An 18,540-nucleotide genomic window follows, 5' to 3' on the forward strand; every position below is an offset into this window, starting at 1 on the left:
GTGCCCTTAGCTTTCTGTACCCCAGGCTCTGGCGCCTGTCAGTCGTCCTTGCCGGGCACCCCAGGCTGCGGGAAGCCCTTGTGCGTTTGCTGCTTTGCTCAGGTTTCCTCTCCCAGTATGCCCTCCCTTTATTTTAAACGGGAACATGACCTCATTTTCTAACCCACCAGGGCAGGTAGGGTGCCGACAAACCATCCCTGGCCGCACACGGTTTGTGTGCCGGCGGAGCGTAATCGGCGCTGTGATTCCTACTTGAGCTCCAGCTCTTTGGAGGGTTTTCGAACTCGACTTCCCAGAACCAGCGGCTTCTGGGCGACGCCGCCATTGCCACTGTTCCAGGCAGTTGTGTGTTCATGCCAGGCCGACTCGGAGGAAAGGGTCTGGCAGACACCAAAGGCTGGGAGAACCTGTGGGTGGACGGGGTCCGGGGTCGTCGGGCAGCCGGGCGCCGAACAGGCCGCGGACCTCCGCCGCTCGGCTCTCGGGCCCCAGGTCCCGGCCGCTTTCCGCCCGCCAGTCGCGCAGCCAGGACTGTCCCGCTCGCTCCTGCCCGCTGCGGGAGCGCGCCGCGGAGGCGCTTCGCAGCCGCAGCGCCGTTTGTCCGTCCGGCGCCCCGTAGTGCCGTCTCCTGAGTGACACGTTTCCTTGGGGGCGTGGAGGGGGCGGGGCCAAGGTGGGCCGTCGGCTCTTAAAGGGACCCAGACGCGGGGCGCGGGAGGCGGCGCCGCTGGAGGCATCTTGGGGCGCGCGGTCCCGATCAGGTTCTGGAGGCGAATGCGGGGCTGGGCGGGCTCGCGAGGGGCCGGGTGGTCCGCCGGGGGCGAGGGAGAGTTTCAGGGCTCCGGGCCGCGTTCTGGGCAGAGTCCCGCCAGGGCGGGCGTGCCCGCCCCGCTGGTCCCAGCTCCCAGCACCCGCTGCCTTGGCTGGGGCGGCCGGGTTCATTCATTCCCGGCCTGGGGACTCCTAGCTCAGCCCCCGCGGAGCCCCGGCCCCGATTCCAGCCCGAGGCCCGGCACGCTCGAGCGCTCACGACCCAGACCTTCTCCCCTCCATTATACAGACCGGGAAAACTGAGGAGGCGACAGCTGATCGAGGTCTCCCCGCCGGTCCGAGGCGAGACAGGTCTCACCTGCCTTCTTGCCTCCCAGGGCCTCTCCGCGACCACTTCCCGGGGGTCCGCACTGTGCGTGGAGCTCGGCGGGGAGGGGGTGGGGGCGGCTTCGGCGTCGGGAGCAGAGTCCAGCAGGAAGCAGTGGGGGGAAGGGCGAACTGCTTGGGGTGAGAGGCCGAGCTGTGAGCCTGGAGATCCAGATTCTAGCCCAACTATCACTAGCTGGGTGACCTCAGGCAAATGACTTCACCTCCCTGACCTTAGTATCATTCTCTGTGAAGTGCCAGTAATAATACCTTTCTTGTCTGGATGTTGGGGGAATTCAAGAAAATAATGCAAAAGTGCGTGGTACAGAGCCTGGCACGCAGCGGGCACTCAGTCAAGTGGGTTGGAGCAGGGTGCGCCCAGAAGGGGATTGAGGCAGCCAGGAGGAAGGAGGCTGCAGGCCAGGCCGAATGAAAGGCCTCAGTGTCTGGGGCTTCCTCCCTGCTCTGCCCTCAGAGTTTGTTCAGGGCAGAGTTGCACACCTGGCAGTGGAGTTGGGGCGAAAGCCACGTCTACACCGCCTGGCTCAGTGCCGCCTAGAGTTGGGTGGGATCCTCAGCTCCAAGCTGGGAGTGACCCGTCTGGCCCTGGCATGAGCAGAGGCTGAGCCAGCCTGGCTGCCCCGGGGTGGGGTGGGGTGTGGCCCACTCCAGGACTGCAGTGCTGTGCCCCGGAGCTGGGCTCAGCCTGCCTGGCAAAGCACGCCAACCTGAGATCATCGGATGACTTTCTTGCTTCCTCCCAGCTCCCCTTGAGGGAGAGGAAGTCAGGGGGCTGCCTAGAGCAGGAGGTATTAGTCACTGAGCCAAGAGCCAGTCTACACCTAGTGATGGTGGAGGGACTGAGAAGCCCGAGTCTGAGCAGACAGAGCCCCTTCCCGGGCTCTTGGATTCCCAGTGCTGCTGCCCTCTTTCCATCCGCCCAGGACTGTCCAGTCCCCAGACACCTTGGGGAAGGCAGCGCGGAGCCTCAGCTTCCATATTCCCAGCCCCGTGTCAACTGGGTCTAGACAACAGGATGCCTGTGAGTCAGGCACACCACCTGTACCATGTGGCAGGCCTTTAAAATCACCTCATCGAACCCTGAAACTACCAGACATTTGTACAATTATAAGCTCCGTCTTACAGAGATGGAAACTGAGGCCAAGAGAGGAATAAGGGCTCTGCAAGGCCTAAGGCCAGGAAGTGGTGGTATCCGGACTTGGACCAGGCCTGACTCCAGAGCCACCCTGTTAACTAGGACACACCACTGCCTCCCTCCAGAGGCCAGACTCCAGTTAGAAGGAGGCCCTTAGCAGGCAGCCTCAGCCACCTCTGAGACTCTGTGTCCTGGGTCAGGTGCGATGGCAGAGAAGGTGCTGGTAACAGGCGGAGCGGGCTACATCGGCAGCCACACAGTGCTGGAGCTGCTGGAGGCGGGCTATTTGCCTGTGGTCATCGACAACTTCTGTAATGCCATCCGTGGTAAGCACAAGGGCAGGGGGCTGGGACTTCTGGAGAGGATGGAAGGAAAACCCTGGCTTCCACCTCCACCTTTGGGGGGGGGGTGGTGTCCGGCTAGTCTCTTGGGAACCCAGGACCCCAGCTCCTCTGATGTCGATGGCCTCCACGTGCTCAACCAGGAGAGGGCTCCATGCCTGAGAGCCTGCGGCGGGTGCAGGAGCTGACAGGCCGCTCTGTGGAGTTTGAGGAGATGGACATCTTGGACCAGGCAGCCCTACAGCGTCTCTTCAAGAAGGTGGGTGCTTGGCAGGCAGGCAGCGGGCACTGCCAAGGGTCAAGGCCTGTAAAGCAACCTCTGACCCCGGCTCTGCCCCTGCAGCACAGCTTTATGGCAGTCATCCACTTTGCGGGGCTCAAAGCTGTGGGCGAGTCAGTGCAGAAGCCTCTGGATTATTACAGAGTTAACCTGACAGGAACCATCCAGCTTCTAGAGGTGAGACGGGCAAGGACACAGACAGTGGGAGGGCCTCTCACCAGGTGGGCAGTGCCAGACACAATGGTCAGGGGCCTGGGGCAACAGTGAGACAGGGCCCAGGCTGTATCATCTTAGACACACGTGTTTTTGCCTCTCAGCCTCAGTCTCCCCATCTGTACATGGGAGTGCCCATACCTCAGCCTCACCCACCTGTGAAGGAGGAAGCGGGTGGGAATAACGTGTGGGGCAGAGGCCACTGACACCTCCTTCCATGGCCAGACCATGAGGGCCCACGGGGTGAAGAACCTGGTGTTCAGCAGCTCGGCCACCGTGTACGGGAACCCTCAGTACCTGCCCCTGGACGAGGCCCACCCCACGGGTGGCTGTACCAACCCCTATGGCAAGTCCAAGTTCTTCATTGAGGAAATGATCCGGGACCTGTGCCAGGCAGACAAGGTGAGGGCCCCACCTTGACCCAGCCCGGGCTCCGCTCACAGACTCCTCATGGCTTCCCCATGAGCCTGAGGACGGGATCCTGAGCAACTCCCAGCAAGGAGGAAGCTAGGGCTTGGGAAGCAGCGGTGACTTGCCCAAGGTCACAGCACTAGGGGGAGGGCCTGATCCTCTGCTCCTTTCTAGGGATAGAGAACAGGCAGGGGGTGGGGGAAAGGGCTCAGGATTCAGCTGGCTCACACCGCCTGGGCCCCCACCCATGTGACCTGTGTCCCACAGGCCTGGAATGCAGTGCTGCTGCGCTATTTCAACCCCATAGGCGCCCACGCCTCCGGCTGCATCGGCGAAGATCCCCAGGGCATCCCCAACAACCTCATGCCCTATGTCTCGCAGGTAAGGGAGAAGGGGAAGGAGGGGGCGGCCCTAGGGTTGACGGGGTACAGCTAGCTGGTGTCAAGGGCCTGGGAAGAGCTGACCTGACCTCCACCCCAGGTGGCGATAGGGCGACGGGAGGCACTGAATGTCTTTGGCAACGACTATGACACAGAGGATGGCACAGGTGAGCCCAGGACCAGGAGGACCGAAGAGTGAGAGCCAGGAGGAAGACTGAGGTGGAACAGACTATACTGAGCCCTCCCACCCAACCACTTCCTCCTCTGCAGGTGTCCGGGATTATATCCACGTCGTGGATCTGGCCAAGGGCCACATTGCGGCCTTGAGGAAGCTGAAGGAGCAGTGTGGCTGCCGGGTAGGGAGAGAAGGGAGAATGGAGGGGAGAGAGGAAGATGGAGTCCTGGGCAAATGGGGCCCAGAGGGGGAGTGAGTCCAGCCCCTCCACAATCTCTATTTACCTCTGCTGGGCAGATCTACAACCTGGGCACCGGCACGGGCTATTCGGTGCTGCAGATGGTCCAGGCCATGGAGAAGGCTTCTGGGAAGAAGGTAGGCCTGCTGTTGACCCCACTCCCACCCAACTCTCAGTGCAGCAGACCTGGGCCCCTCCCACTAGCCTCCATGATGCGCACCCCAGCACTGCCCCATCTACTCAGCCCGCCTTGGCACTGGGTGCCTGCGAGCGAGACCCTGCTCTGCACCTGCATTTCTCGAGGGCCTGGTCAGCAGCTGGGTGGGTGAAGCCGGGGCCAGCTCAGCTAAGCTACGACTGCCCCTTCTCTTGCAGATCCCATACAAGGTGGTGGCACGGCGGGAAGGTGATGTGGCTGCCTGTTATGCCAACCCCAGCCTGGCCCTCAAGGAGCTGGGCTGGACAGCAGCCTTAGGGCTGGACAGGATGTGTGAGTGCTAGCCGCAGCCCCTGACCCTGGGTGCTGGCCTGACCCCTGGGAGAGTTAGGGGCTAAGAAGGAGCTGACTGGGTCTGGGCATGCCCACCCTGGGCTGCCTGAGGTGGTGCAGGCCCTGCATTCCAGTGTGGACCCTGACCGCACATCTCACCCTGTCACAGGTGAAGATCTCTGGCGCTGGCAGAAGCAGAACCCTTCAGGCTTTGGCGCGCAGGCCTGAGACCTTCCCCTGCCGTGGTCCAGGAAAGGAAAGAGAAACAACTGCCTGCTCTCCAGCCTCGGGCAGGAACCCAGGGGTCTCAGAGGCTCTGCTACCTCAAACCCCAGCTGGGCCCGCTCAGCCCACCAGGCATGAGGCCAAGGGCCCCAGTGACCTGGAGTCGGGGGTCTCTAACTCTTCTCTTTCAGAGTCTAGGAACCCATCAGGATCTCCAAGAACAAGATGGGGAGGCAGGGCCTTGAAACAAAACACCCTCCTCCCAGGCGCTAATTTATACTGCTATGAAGAAGTTTTCCAAAGTATTTAAAATAAAAAGTTTTCTTACACTGGGACAGATTCTTGCATGTGGTCACTCTATCCCTCAGACAGAAGCAGCCATGCCTGAGAGTTGAAGCAATTTCTTTAATTTTATCGGAATCCAGGACACAACAAGAAAAACACCCAAAACCACATGGAGACAGAAGACGAGACACAACTCCTCCCCCACCACCCCCTGGCCCTCGAGTGGGGACAGCGTGGGGGTGAGACAGCCGGGGGAGACCTTGAGCCTCAGTGCAGCCCTGCAGGCTCCAGGCCCGCAGGGGAGGAGGGGAATGGGGAGGCAGGGCCCAGCCCCAAGTCAGAAATGGCTGAGGGAAGGCCCCCTCGAAGGACTCCGCCCCCTCACCAACACTCCTGCCCAGGCAGGGAGCCCACAGCAGCTAGGGGGCCCGGGGCCATGGACACATTCATGATTGAGAAGCAGCTGGAGTGGAGGCAGGAGACACACACGATTATCTGGGCAGAATCAGTTGGGGTGGGGGTGGTAGGTGGGGCCTAGGAGGGCCCCATGGGCCAAACCCTGAGGTCACAGGAGGGGGCCCAAAGCGGGGCTAGTGAGTGAGGTCCTGAGTGAGTGGGTCAGCGGCTGGGCCCCTTTTCTCCCGCTGCCTACAGCCCCTCAATACTGCTGCCAGGGAGGCCCACCTCCAGGGAAATGGGATAAGAAAGCAGCCCACCCACGGCGGCAGACAGCCTGGTGACTGAGGCCAGGAAGGAAGGCCTGGCCAGGCCTCGGCCTGCCTGCTCCAGAGGCCCATGGGAAGAGGACGGTCAGGGAGGGTGGGGACGGGCTCGACCGGCTCAGATCCAAGATGGTGCCGCACGTGCTGGGTCCCCCATGAGGTGAGGGACTGTGCTGGGGGCCAGCAACTCTGGTTAGACAGGAGGCAGCAGCTTCTCGAGAAACTCCTTCACGGCTGCCATCTCCTGGGAATGAGGGGGGACTGTGAGAGGCTCCTGGCTGGAGGGAGGAGGGCGAGGGGTGGGAGTGGGAAGGGGCCCCACACCACTGACCTGAGGACAGGAGCTGTGCATGACACCTGGGTAAGTCTTGAATTGGACCCTGGCGGGTGTGACAACGGACCGGAGTTTTTCAGCCGTCAGGGCCCCAAATCGTACAGGAACCATGGGGTCCAGCTCCCCATGGCACTGAAGGATGGCCAGGTCCTTGGCACTGCCGTTGGCTGCCTGTGGGCCAGACAGGACTCAGAGGGCAAAGCCAGTGCTTCAGCACAATCCCCAAGCCACAGGGAGACTCAACGGGCAGGAGCAGGGTCATGGAGACACTCACTTGGGGGAAGGCCCGGTGCAGAGGCAGCCAACAGCTCAATGCCACAATGCCAGCCAGAGGGTGGGGGCAGGTGAGGGCCGTGTAGAGGGACAGGGCCCCACCCTGGAGGGAAGAGAGAAGGAGAGGTCATGAGGGCTCAGCAGCTCACCTACCCACCCCCTACCCCTCACCCCTCACCCCCCTCTCTCTCCTCTCACCTGTGAAAAGCCTCCCAGGACAATACGATTGGCAGGGATCCCATTCTTCATCTCGTGCTCAATCAAGGCCTTGACTGGGGGGAGGGGGCAAGACTAGGTGGGGGCAAAGCTGCTGGAAGGGCCCAGGGAAGGGAGCCAGACAGAGGTACTGCCCAGCACTTTCCTGGGGAACCGAGGGGGAGAGGGAGGATGCTGAGGAGGGGCTGGGGCCTTACTGTTCTCTGCTGCCTTCTTGATGCCAGCCTCGTCCTCTGGGGCATCTGGACTCAGCCCCATCAGGTCAAACCTGGGGAAGCAGAGGCATTAGCAGCTACTGGAAGACCCTGGCCAGCCTCCTGTAGCTCCCTCAGCTCCCATCCCCCTCCTGAAACTCACCAGGAGGGCATCACCATCTTCATGTTCAGTGTCACAGGGATCCGAGGCCTGCGGAGAGAGAGCAAGAAGGGCCATCATGCTCAGGAGGGATGAGAAAGCCACAGCAGAGAGCCTGAGAGGGCGCAGGGCAGCCCCTGGGGCCCCTCCCAACAGGCAGGGCCTGTGTTTAAGGTGTTGCCAGGCAACTTGCCACGTGGGGCTGGAGGCTGTGGTTGGGGCATCAGCAGTAGCGATGGAGAAGCAGAGCCCAACACTTGGGTGTGACGGGGTTCCAGCTCAGTTGGTGAGTGCTTGGGGAAGGGGCACAGGAGGTCCTGGTTCTAGGCGGCCTCAGGTCTAGGAGGCCTGGGGCTGGGTGGGGGGACCTCATTCCTGAGGGCTCTACAGGAGGGAAGGCTGAAAATGGCACTTCTGACTGCCCTGGGCCCAGGCCCCAGGATGCAGCTGGCAGGAGAGAACAGGCCTGGGACTACAGGACCACGCCCCAGCTGATCCCCATCCTCAGCCCCTCCCTTGCTGGGGTGACACTCACGCATGGGGACAGATGTACTTGACGTGAGGGAGCCGGATGGTGGAGAGGGCGTCAGCCCAGCTGTGCCTGTAGGAGGTAAGGGAGAAAAGGCACGGCTGTGGAGAGGGGGAGAGGGAGAAAGGGAGGGCGCAGGCCTCTCCAGCCCTGCCCACTGGGCCCCTCCGCACCTGCCCGAGGAACATCCCTCCCCAGCTCACTCACCCTGTGTCTCCAAGTCCATGTAAAAAAATAACCTGAGAAAGGAGCAGAGATGGGGAGATGAGGAAGAGGGCAGGAGTCACTCCCACTCTGTCCTCCAACTTCTGGCCACCCCTTCCCCACCCCCAAGGACCTGAGGGGAACCGAGGTAACAGGCCCAACAGGTTATTAACAGCCCCCCTCCCCCCCCACCGCCTCCTGGCTTCAGGATGCTCCCTTCTCATCACTGCCACCTCCATTTTTCCCACGCCCCCTCCAGCCAGTCCCCCAGCTGGCCTGGGAGCCAGGCTAGGAGGAGAGGACACTTACCGCGGCCGTTTCCCGCTCAGCTCCAGACACAGTGGCAGCATCAGTGAGCAGGGGCACAGACATGGTGTTACCACACATACACTGCAAGGCTCCACGGCTGGGGCCTGTGCAAAGCCAGGGCAGCAGTCAAGAGCAAGACCAGGCAGGGGACAGACTCCTGACACAGGGGCAAAGCCTTAAACCCAGGGCCCACCTAGGCCGTCAGCCCCCCACAGCACCCCGGGTTCTATCCTGAGCACAAACAAAAGGCAGGCAGGAAGTCCCGGGCCAGCGCGGGAAGGAAGTTGCCTCCATTCCAGGGCTGACGAGCAGAGGCAGCCACCCTAGTGGCCCTGGTTCTGGCCCCCTGCACAGCCTGAGCTTGCTGGAGATGGGCAGAGGCAGGGCTTAGGGGCAGTGGGCAGAGGAGCCAGGACAGCCCCTGCTGCCTTCCCCACACCTAACAGTCCCCAGCAGGTAACTGCCTCCTCCCTGATCTCCAATCATCCCCCTTCTCTAGAGCCCCTGGGTCCCCTCCTCCCCAACTCCCAGCCCTGCTGAGAAACGAAGGGGGGAAAAATGCCGGTGACAATGCTTCCAGCCCCTACCCCCCGCCCCACACACGTTTTCTCCACCCTGCCTCCCATCCAGCCCCATCACAGCACTTCCCAGCTCAGCTATTCTCAGAGCCCCTGGGGGCTGCCCATGTTCCCAGGAGGCACATGGACTCCCATCCACGACCCACCTCTTCACTGGTGCCCCACACCCCCCTGAATGGGGCTACCTGCTGCTGCTGCTGCCCACTGACCCCAAACAGGTCCCCCACCTGACTACACTCTGGGACTCCCAATCACACAAAAGAATATCAGGCCGGCTGGCTCCTCCCACCCCTAGCATCCTCCAAACTCCCCACAAGCTTTGCTGCCGGCCCCTAAGTGCCTACCCTTCTCAGTGGCGCCCATCCCTCCCACCCCATCAACAGGCTTTCATCTTCCATCTCTGACCCAGAAGTGCACCTCTCCACAGTGTGACCTCTCACCTCTGACCCTGGGGTCCCTCTTCTCACAGGGGAGTGCACCTTTCCTCCTAAGCTGGGGTTCCCTTCCTTCTCCACTGGGGACTTCCACCTCTCACTCCAGGATCCCTCATCTCCCAGGGGTGCCTTCCCCCGTGACCTGGGGTCTCCCTTCCCACAGTAAAAACGTCCACCCTGATCCAGAGTCTGCCACTCCCCACAATGGGAACTTCTCTTTTAACCAAGGGTCGCCCCCTCCCCACAGTGACATTTTCTATCCTGACTCAAGACCCGCTCCTGCTCACAAAGGTGCATTCTATCTTTCACCCTGGGAGCCCCCGCCCCACAACGGGATCTTCCACTTCCGACCCTGACTTCTCTCGCATCACTCCCCTTTCTTGCCCCTCTCTACCCGCAAAGTCCCCCGGACTGGCCAGCGCCTCTTCGTACCTCACTCCCCACCCCCATCCCTCGCAGTTGCGGTTCCCCCCCCCCACGCGCCAAGCCCCCCGCGGTGGTCCGCTCGCCTCCTAGTGCCCTCCCTCCGCCTGCTGGTCCCGGAGCAGGGTACCTCCACTCCCTGGGGGTTTCGAAACCTCTCCGGCGATTCTCCTCTTTCTCCGGCACAGACACACACTCTTCCCCCTCCGCCGCCCCCGCCGGAACTTCCGTTCGAGTCCCGGGAACCCAGCCATCGCGCTGCCGGAAGTAGCCTGGCCAGCGGTACGGAACCCGGAAGTGGGCGTCGGGGATTCTCCAGCTAGGAGCTGCCATGTTGGATACGGTGGGGCCAATGCTCGTAATTAAGACACGGGTCACCTGCGGAATCTAGGCAGCGCGTGTGTGACTCCCACGCGCCAGCAGCACCCGTCAGGCTCCTGGAGGAAGCCTGTCCGGAAGGGGAGGCATTCCTCGCGCTGGCACAGTTTCCCACCTTGCCATCCCCAATGCGCCGCACTTCATCAGTCTTGGGTACCCACCACTGGCTTTCATGCCCTATTCCAGGATCACAGATGGATCATACACTGAACTGAAAAGACCCTTAGAGACCATCTAGTTCTCCAGTCTTATTTTAAGGATGAGAAAACAGGCTCAGGGAGGGGAAGTAAACAGCAGTCTCAGGATTACGCTGTAACACGGTCTCTCTGCACCTACTGCCTGACTACAAAACGGTGATAATAACCACCCTGCCTACTTCACAGCTCTGCTGTTAGGCTCAAATGAGGTCGCGTGGAAATGCTGTATACACTGTAAAGTCACAGCGTGAGGCGTAAATGACTCTACAAAGGACCCTAGGGAAATAAAAGAGGCCATATCAGGACAGCTGGACAGGCATTGGCAGTGTCGTCTTAGCTCTGCCCTCCCAAAGAACGCCATGCAGGCAGTGCACAAAGTAACGCCGCTGATGAGATCCAGGTGTTAAAAACAAAAATGACTTCATTTGGTCACCACTCAGTCACCCTTTGTTGCTTGCTGCCCTGGAAAAGTGGAAATGGGGTCCACAGAAAGGCTGGAAGGGGAAGCAAACTGAGTTGAAGGCCCCTGTCCTGGAGAAAACATGTAGGCAAATGCAAACAGGATGTGAGTCATACTCATCCCTCAGCGGCTGAGGACGCGTTCTCCCAGCGTAACCTACACTAGTTTTTCTTTGAACTAAAACAAAACAGTAAACTTGGAAGCTTAACAAAGCACTTTTTCCCAGGTTGAAAGGCAGTTTGGTCTTAAGTCCTCAACAGGTCAGAGAGTCTAAAATGCCAGAATTCCGAGAGGAAATCTTTGGGTCCAGAGGACCACAGCAAGCCAAGGCCCCAGTACTGGACGTCAGAAGAAAAGGGAGAGGATGAAGACAACACAGCTGCCCCCACTCCCAAAAGAATCCCTGCCAGGTGGGTCTGTGGAAGAATCAACAATTCCTCCTGCACCCAGTCACCTGAGACACCGTGGCACTTTGAAAAATTCATCAGAGTGAAACTTCAAATTCAGAGGCCCAGCCCCAGGGGCTGCCTGTGATTAGTGCTTTAATTAGTGGCATTAATGAAGGACTAGTCTGCTCTAAGATTTCTAACTTAATTTTCCCCCAACTCCAAATTAAAACACACAGCCCTTAATTTTTATCTCCAAAATGATCCAAGTGAAATACAGAGGCTGTGGCTGAGGAGTGAGTAGGACCCTTAGTGCATCAAGAATTGTGTTTGCATTCTGGTTGATTTCAGGCTGCATTTTAGAAATTTTGAAGCTTGATAAGGCTTGGTGGTGGCATGCTTTCTCTAAGACAGGCTGGAGAAACAGTGGGCATGTCCTCCTAACAACAGTATGGGCCAATCCCTCAGAGGAATTCTCTCAAGAGGATCAGATTCAAGACAAATTCCCATGACCAACTGTTTCTATTTTCTGCAAGGGAGGAGAATACTGACCATCTCAAAGCTCCTCTTCTGAGATTAAATTCTCTCCAATTGCTGTACTGACTTTCAAAATTTAAGTCCAAAGTTTTGGGTCCACCTTCAGACTGCATGTGCTGCTCACTTACTTTCCTCACCCACATTTCTTCTGATGAGCTCCAGAATCTGTTCTCCCTTATTTTTGTAAATGTCACTCTCCACAAGTTACCTCCTTTCATGAGAAATAGAATACAGGTTTTTAACCTCAACTTCCTATTTAGGAAATACGGGTGGATGGATGTAGGAGTGAATTAAGCTTGACCTTTCTGGAGAAACTGATCTAGTCTTGATATAATTGTGGCATTTATCTACCTAGTCCAAAACAACAACAACAACAAATTTCAAAGTTCCATACAGTTCCCAAAGTAAAGTACAAGTTTCACATACTACCAAGAACTCAAAAGAATATACAAACATTAAGTCTGGCAAGGATTTATTAGGAAGCTTATTAGTCACAGTGAATAAAAAGCCATAAACAGAAGAACTGAGATCTCCACATTCTGGCATTGGGCTTACAACACTAGTTAGAAGCTAATAAACATTAAGGATGTCCCAACGGGAATCTTACCTAAGTCCCAATCTTACCACGACCAGGATACCCACAAACACAGAAATGATGCCCATGCTCTCCCCAGACTGCTTACCTAGGCAGCAGGAAAAAAGACTTTCTCCTCAAGCTATTAAGCAACATCAGGAGATTCCTGCTCTTCTAGCTATAACCATGAGACTCTACTGCATGACAGACAACTTCAAGCTGGGCAACTTGACAAGAAGGCCGAACGATGACAGGAAGAAGGAGCAAGCAGGAACAAGTATTTCTAGTTGGAGACCCTCCTTATGGCTAATACAAACACAACGCTGAGGCTTCAGAAAGTTTACTGCAGCCCAGAAAGTTTCCATTTTTAAAAAAACAAGTCACACAAAAATCCTGCCAGAAAGCAACAAGACACTTGGGATTCCATGGCCACATTGACTGGAAAGGCTGGCATTATCCATAACTGTCAGATGCTGACCAGCCCAAGACCCAATTTCTGCAGGGCCCTAGAAAATCATGATTGTCCCTCAGCACCCACACAACCCTCCCTGGTGGTGTGGTGTCTTCCACAGGCCAGGCTTCTGCAGCAAGCCCCAAAGACAAAGCTTGGCAGAGGCTGTGGCAGCCAACTCTCTCTGGAGCCCATCTCTCTGTCCTTCCCAACAGGATGTCGTACATCTTCACTGACACAGTGTGGGAGCCTCGGCCAGCCCTTAGGAAATGAAGTGTGTCTGTGGGGTAACCTGATGGACCCTGTGGTCTGCTGGGTTGGCTGATGCTTCATAGTTGCAGATGGTCACCTCATGTCGGCGAAGCTGCAAGAAAATTGAGAGGCTGGGTCAGCTGGTCATTCCCAGACCACATACTGGAGTAGTCCTTATTCAGGTTCACTTCTAGAAGCCATCATCCACCCTTTTCTCCCTTCTGATACTTTTATCCTGAGAAGCCTGCAAAAAATCATTATCAATGATTCACCCCATAACTGAGAAGATTCATTCCCCCACTATAATGGAGGCACCAAGAGAAGAGGACCTCGTCTATCTTGTTTATCATCTTATCTCTGGTGCCTGGAACAAGAAAAGTTATCAAACATGTTGAATGAAGGAAAGAATTCTAAATTATAAAAACTGAATTGATATCAATTGTATTATTTCGACCCCCTTAAAAATCCCTATATCCTGTCAAATGAGATGGATAGTTTAATGACGAAACCAAGAAAAATTATAACCGGACTGGGAGCAATCACTGTCTCACTTGCTCTTTTTCCTTTCCTTAAGGTTCCCACTAGCACAGCATGCAGATATCTATACACATATATACATACATTGGAGGGGGCAATAATGTTTCCAACCCCATCTTACCTCAGTCCATTCTCCTCTCAGGCCGATATAAAAGACCTTTGTGGTATCTGCTCCAAAGTTTTTTGAAATATGAATTGAGAGATGATAGACGTTTGAAAAACGAGAAATTCTAGAGGACGAAAGCAGTGGGGAGAGGAGACACAGGTTAGAGTTCAATGAGAATCTCACAGCCATGTCAACAATTCCAGCTCCAACTTGTGGTAAAGCCCAGACAAATGTCAGAGAACACTCTTTGGGTCTTATGTCTCATTCTTCTCCTTTGGACAAGCAATTAATTCAGTGAACACTGACTTAGCATCTGCCAGATCCTGCCCTAGGCAACAGGGATAGAAAAAGGAATCAACACTGTCCCCGCCCTCAAGGACCAGGAATGAGAAATGCCTTATGGCCAGGCAGGGGTTCAAAAGCAAGTTCAGTGCTGACCTCACCCTCAGGGAAAAGAGAGAACTAATGAAGAGATAAGGCCGGCATGTGTGATTTCGCCTGCAGTAAGGCCACTATGCAAGCAGGAATTCTGAAAACACATCTTTCCTAAGACCATCCTAGGAGCTCATTCAGATCTGCTAACTGCATACAAGTTAACAAGTCTGTGGCTTGCACCGAATCTCTGCCAAAAATTGACCAAGCCAAGGGTCAAGCCTCCTCCACTGTTTTAACTTATTTCTGATGCTAAGAGGGCAAGAGATGCGCCAAAAATAAACTGCAAGCCCTGGGAGCACTAATGTATATATGCTCATTGCAAATGAGGGAGTGCCTGCTGCTCCTCGGGAAAAGCCATGGACAGTGGAAGACAGGCCCAGTGCTTACTTTGTGGCATACTCTAGTTCTCCGGTAAGATCCCGGTTCAGACTAAAGGTCTGATCTGGCTCCCTGTCTGTATCATCAAAGGACATCTGTGGAATGTTCTTGTACCTGAGAAAGGAAAGGGAAGAAAAATCAACAAATGTGCATTATCACATTTTTCAGTTTTTCAAAACTTCCTACTGACTCCTCAACTGCCTTCAGTTCTATCGGAAGGAGAACAAATTTTGGAAACAGCATTTTACAGGCATTTATACACAAATATCTTTAATCCAACAAGAAAAGAGCTGAGAACTGCAACATAAGCCAATGGCATCTTTGAGTGGGTTAAGATCACATGAGAAGCAATACACAAAGAGATGGCTCAAAGGAGGTCACGTGCAGCAAATGCATGGAGAAAACAGGCAACTCAGCACATTCAGATCAAGCCGAGGATGTTCAACAGCTTACTCATGGGAAAAAATACTTTGGCAGAAACATATTAAACACAGTTAAGAGATATGATCAGGTAACCCAACGCTCAAGCATTTTTCTGTGTTCAAAATTACCTGATATACTGAGTCATCTTACAATTCTTAAAAAAATACCATTTGGGGATTTCCACTTTGAAAAGGACACAACAGGCTTTGGAAAGTCAAGTAAAACTGCTAGTGAGGAAAACATTTTTCAAAGAAATATCTAAGAAACAGCTGTCTCCTCTAGCTCACAAATCTAAAGGACTGAGCCACACCCCCACCATCTCTAGAGTGTTTTATTGACACTCCCACATGGGAGGGGCCTAGATAGTAGCTGCAGCAAAATGCATATAATTTAAGAAAGCAAATGTTTGCTTCAAAGTGTTTCTAAGAATGATGCACAGAATAATAATAACAGTGAACATTTATGAGCAGCATTATGAAAGGCAGTGTCGTGCTGTAGTTCAAAGCAGGGTCTCCGGAGCCTGACTTCCTAGGCTTAAAGCCTGGCTCTGTCACTTACCAGCTGTGTAATTTTGGGCAAGTGATTTAACCTCTCTGTGTCTCAGTTTCCTCATCTGTAAAATGAGGATAGTGATAGTACATAACTCATCGGCTGATGCGGACATAAGTTGAATCAATTCTAAGAGACACATATATTAAAAAAATTTTACTATGGAAAATTTCAAACACACACAAAAGCAGAGAGAAAAATATAACAAATATATACTTATCACTCAGCTTCAATAACCAACATTATGCCGATTTTACCCAGCACACCCATTTTGTTTGTGCTTGATATTTTAAAGCAATCCCAAACATCATTTCACTAATACTTCAGTGTGTATCTCTAAAATGTAAGGACTTCTTAAAAAAAAAAAAGCCAGGATACAATTTTACAAAAATTAACAATTAACAACAATTCTTTAATATCATCTAACACCGAGTCTGTATTCAAATTTCACTGACTTAAGTCTCAATTTAACTTTTGTGGATGTGTCAATGGTATGTCATAGTTGAAGAGGCACTATTCTTTAATTAATGGTACATAAAATAATGGTGCCTTTTACAATCAATGACATCGTAGATTCAATGCAGTATAATATATGTGAAGTGCTTACAATTTGGGGCTATGAAAGTATTTGCACCTGCTCTCCCAAAACTGGGCACTTACTATGTTCCAGACTTATTCTAAGCTCTTTCCATGTTAGATCTCATGTAATTCTCTCCACGATCTTGTGAGGTTCAGACTATTACTCTTCCATTTTACATATGAGAAAGCCGAGATATAGAGAAGATAAGTAATGCCCCAAAGTCATGCAGCTAGCAAGTAGTACAGCCAGAATTTGAACCCAAGCAATTTATTCCAGAGTCCATTCTAAACCACAATGCAACATGGATGTCTAGTGTTCTCAAGCCAATCCATCTCCCAAGTAAGTGAGTCTCGAAAAGAATCAACTCGAATGTACTTTGTTTCCTTAAAATAATTAAGTATGTGGATTTGCTTTCAAATTCATGTCTCTAACATTCAAAAATAGTTTCAATTTCTTAAGTCTCTCATTTAAATTGATAAATTTTTCAGATGAAATTTTTTATGTAAAGATCTTCTGATATTTGTTTCTCCAGCACTCAGAAAGTGGTTTTCCCCTTTGTTTAGGGAGGCTATGCTGGCATAAGGCAAGTTGTCAACAAGGGAGTGTTAGCTCTGGTGGCAACAGATGAAGTGTTGCAAGAGGTATAGAGAACCTTGCTAACTAAAGGCCATGCAAACTCAGAGTAATTCCACGTCAACAAAACACACACAAGGATTAGAACTGCATGAAATAGCAAGGGAAAATTCTGAAGCTAACCCCAAAAGTAGAATTCATAAAGATCACTTGAGATCTGCAGCTGGGTTATTAAGAAAACTGCAAAGTCATCAACTGTTGGCATTTATAGGATGCTCTCTGAATGAATGGTGCCACAGCAAGCTGTTGGCCCTAAAGATGCTTAACCTAAAAGCCATTAATTCGGGAAGAGATAAGTGTGTGCAGAACAAGATCTTTTCTTAAAGGGAGTCAGGGGATATTTAACCCAGTAAAAAGAAAAAATTCTATTATTGTGGAATAAAGTGCTACTAGAGAAAGGGAACTAGGAGCTCCTTGGGGGCCTAAGCCCTTGCCACTTACAGTCTCATCTCAGAAGGGTGTGAGTCATCGTCCTCTCCCATTATGATGATGCCTTTGAGCTTGACATTGCCTGTGAATCTGCCAGAATGCAAAAGAGAAGGTTGTCAACCTGGATTTGAATCTCTACTTAGTTGTGTGGTGCTGGGCAAAACCCTTCCCCTTGCTGGGCTTCAGTTTACCCATGTGTCAGACTTGTACTAGATAATCGTGAAGATCCTATGTGCCTCTGGCATACTGCAGTTCTAAAAAATCTACCTTGACTTCTCAGTTATCTTTTAACAAATACATCTCTTTTCAATATCCAGCAAGAAACCTATGATGCTTTCCTCCTCACACCCGCCACCGTCATTTACGCGGTTTCTAGAAACAGATGTGGGCTCTTGATACAACTAGGGAATGAACCCTGATAGGGCAACTGCGTACAGACTGTTTAGCCTGAGACAAGCACCGAGAAGCTACTTACGGAATATTAAACAGAAGCTCTTCATCCGCATCACTTTCAACAAACTGGAGGGGATGGGGAGGAGGAAGGAGAGAGAAACAAATATTTTCTGAGAGCCTAGAATTTCAGGTAGCTCCCACCCTGTTCTACAAGTGGAGCGCATTGCAAACAGTCCACCTCCCTCGGTTTTCCAGCACTTGTTAACCTGATGTTAATAAATTAATAGCCACAGACCATCCAATCAGACGGTTCTTAACGGGGAGCCCAGGAAATGAACTTCGAGGGCCAGCTAGCCTCCTGAAATTGTGTGCCAAGATCTGTGCCTAAGCGGTCCAGCTTTCAAACGGCTCTGTGACCCCCCCCAAAATGATCTATGGTGCAGACAGGATGACGCGCTTGCTTCATCTCCCTAGGCTGGTCTCTCGTCTTCATCAGGTGATATGATCCGGCAGCCATAGGGACCCGGGGTCAAACGCTATGGAGAACACCCTCATGGCCATCCTCCCTCCCTAGCCCTGTAACCCTGGAACAGAACGTTGGCTGTGCAAAGCCGTAGAGCCCCTTTCCCTCTCTGGGCCTCAGTTCTCTACCTGCCAAATGGGAGACCCGACCCTGGTGGCCTCCCAAAGGGCTGGCAAGAGACGGGCACGGCAAAGCGCCTGGCAACCGGGCTGTCGTTATTTTTAACTTCGAGAACGAGGCTGACAGAGCAGGCGGGCGGCCTGAGGCCCCGCGAGGGTCCCCGCCCGCCGCGGCCCCGGAAGGCCCACCTTGGAGCGGTCGGTCCGCTCCTCCCACGGCTTGAAGACGCCGCGGCCGCTGCCCTCGCGGCTCTCGTTGAGGCACTGCAGCCGCTCCAGGTCGATGCGCAGGTACAGGCCGTAGGCCAGGCCGCGCTGCTCGGGCGGCTCCTCTTGTTCGGCGGCGCAGCGGCAGCCGCCCCCGCCGTGGCTGTGGCCATGCGACATGGCGACGCCGCCACCCGCGCGTCCCCTCGGCCCCGCCGCCGCGGCCGCCGTCGCCCACACCGCGCTCTCCCCGCTCCGGCCGCCAAGCGCGCCGCGCCCGCCGCGT

The 18,540-nt window shown here is 54.3% G+C and overlaps 3 protein-coding genes across 5 annotated transcripts; 1 reads left to right on the forward strand and 2 right to left on the reverse strand.

The window, feature by feature from the left end:
• Positions 1 to 749: 749 nt before the first annotated feature.
• Positions 750 to 5,381, forward strand: GALE (UDP-galactose-4-epimerase). Of its 3 annotated transcripts, XM_046661442.1 has the most exons (11): positions 759 to 1,122; positions 2,494 to 2,619; positions 2,778 to 2,893; positions 2,978 to 3,091; positions 3,353 to 3,529; positions 3,806 to 3,919; positions 4,019 to 4,085; positions 4,189 to 4,274; positions 4,391 to 4,468; positions 4,707 to 4,821; positions 4,991 to 5,182. In XM_046661442.1, the coding sequence occupies exons 2-11, from the start codon at positions 2,499 to 2,501 to the stop codon at positions 5,047 to 5,049; spliced, it is 1,047 nt and encodes a 348-aa protein (XP_046517398.1). In that variant the 5' UTR covers positions 759 to 1,122; positions 2,494 to 2,498; the 3' UTR covers positions 5,050 to 5,182. The 3 variants fall into 3 exon arrangements, with proteins under 3 accessions (XP_046517397.1, XP_046517396.1, XP_046517398.1); XM_046661441.1 differs by lacking the exon at positions 4,707 to 4,821 and having other exon boundaries at positions 750 to 1,183; positions 4,991 to 5,381; XM_046661440.1 differs by lacking the exon at positions 4,707 to 4,821 and having other exon boundaries at positions 750 to 1,122; positions 4,991 to 5,381.
• A 56-nt stretch (positions 5,382 to 5,437) lies between these two features.
• On the reverse strand, positions 5,438 to 9,976 carry LYPLA2 (lysophospholipase 2). Its single transcript, XM_046660208.1, has 10 exons — positions 9,838 to 9,976; positions 8,273 to 8,376; positions 7,967 to 7,998; positions 7,766 to 7,831; positions 7,234 to 7,281; positions 7,074 to 7,144; positions 6,859 to 6,932; positions 6,662 to 6,763; positions 6,385 to 6,558; positions 5,438 to 6,297 (listed from the first exon to the last, which is right to left on the reverse strand). Exons 1-10 carry the CDS (start codon positions 9,959 to 9,961, stop codon positions 6,247 to 6,249), a joined length of 846 nt encoding a protein of 281 aa, XP_046516164.1. The 5' UTR covers positions 9,962 to 9,976; the 3' UTR covers positions 5,438 to 6,246.
• Positions 9,977 to 12,120: 2,144 nt separating this feature from the next.
• On the reverse strand, positions 12,121 to 18,538 carry PITHD1 (PITH domain containing 1). Its single transcript, XM_046660210.1, has 6 exons — positions 18,237 to 18,538; positions 17,488 to 17,531; positions 17,025 to 17,102; positions 14,408 to 14,512; positions 13,601 to 13,709; positions 12,121 to 13,054 (listed from the first exon to the last, which is right to left on the reverse strand). Exons 1-6 carry the CDS (start codon positions 18,432 to 18,434, stop codon positions 12,953 to 12,955), a joined length of 636 nt encoding a protein of 211 aa, XP_046516166.1. The 5' UTR covers positions 18,435 to 18,538; the 3' UTR covers positions 12,121 to 12,952.
• Between the last annotated feature and the right edge of the window lie 2 nt (positions 18,539 to 18,540).

The sequence above is a fragment of the Equus quagga genome, chromosome 5, assembly GCF_021613505.1.
Source record: "Equus quagga isolate Etosha38 chromosome 5, UCLA_HA_Equagga_1.0, whole genome shotgun sequence".
In the NCBI taxonomy this organism is placed as follows: domain Eukaryota; kingdom Metazoa; phylum Chordata; class Mammalia; order Perissodactyla; family Equidae; genus Equus; species Equus quagga.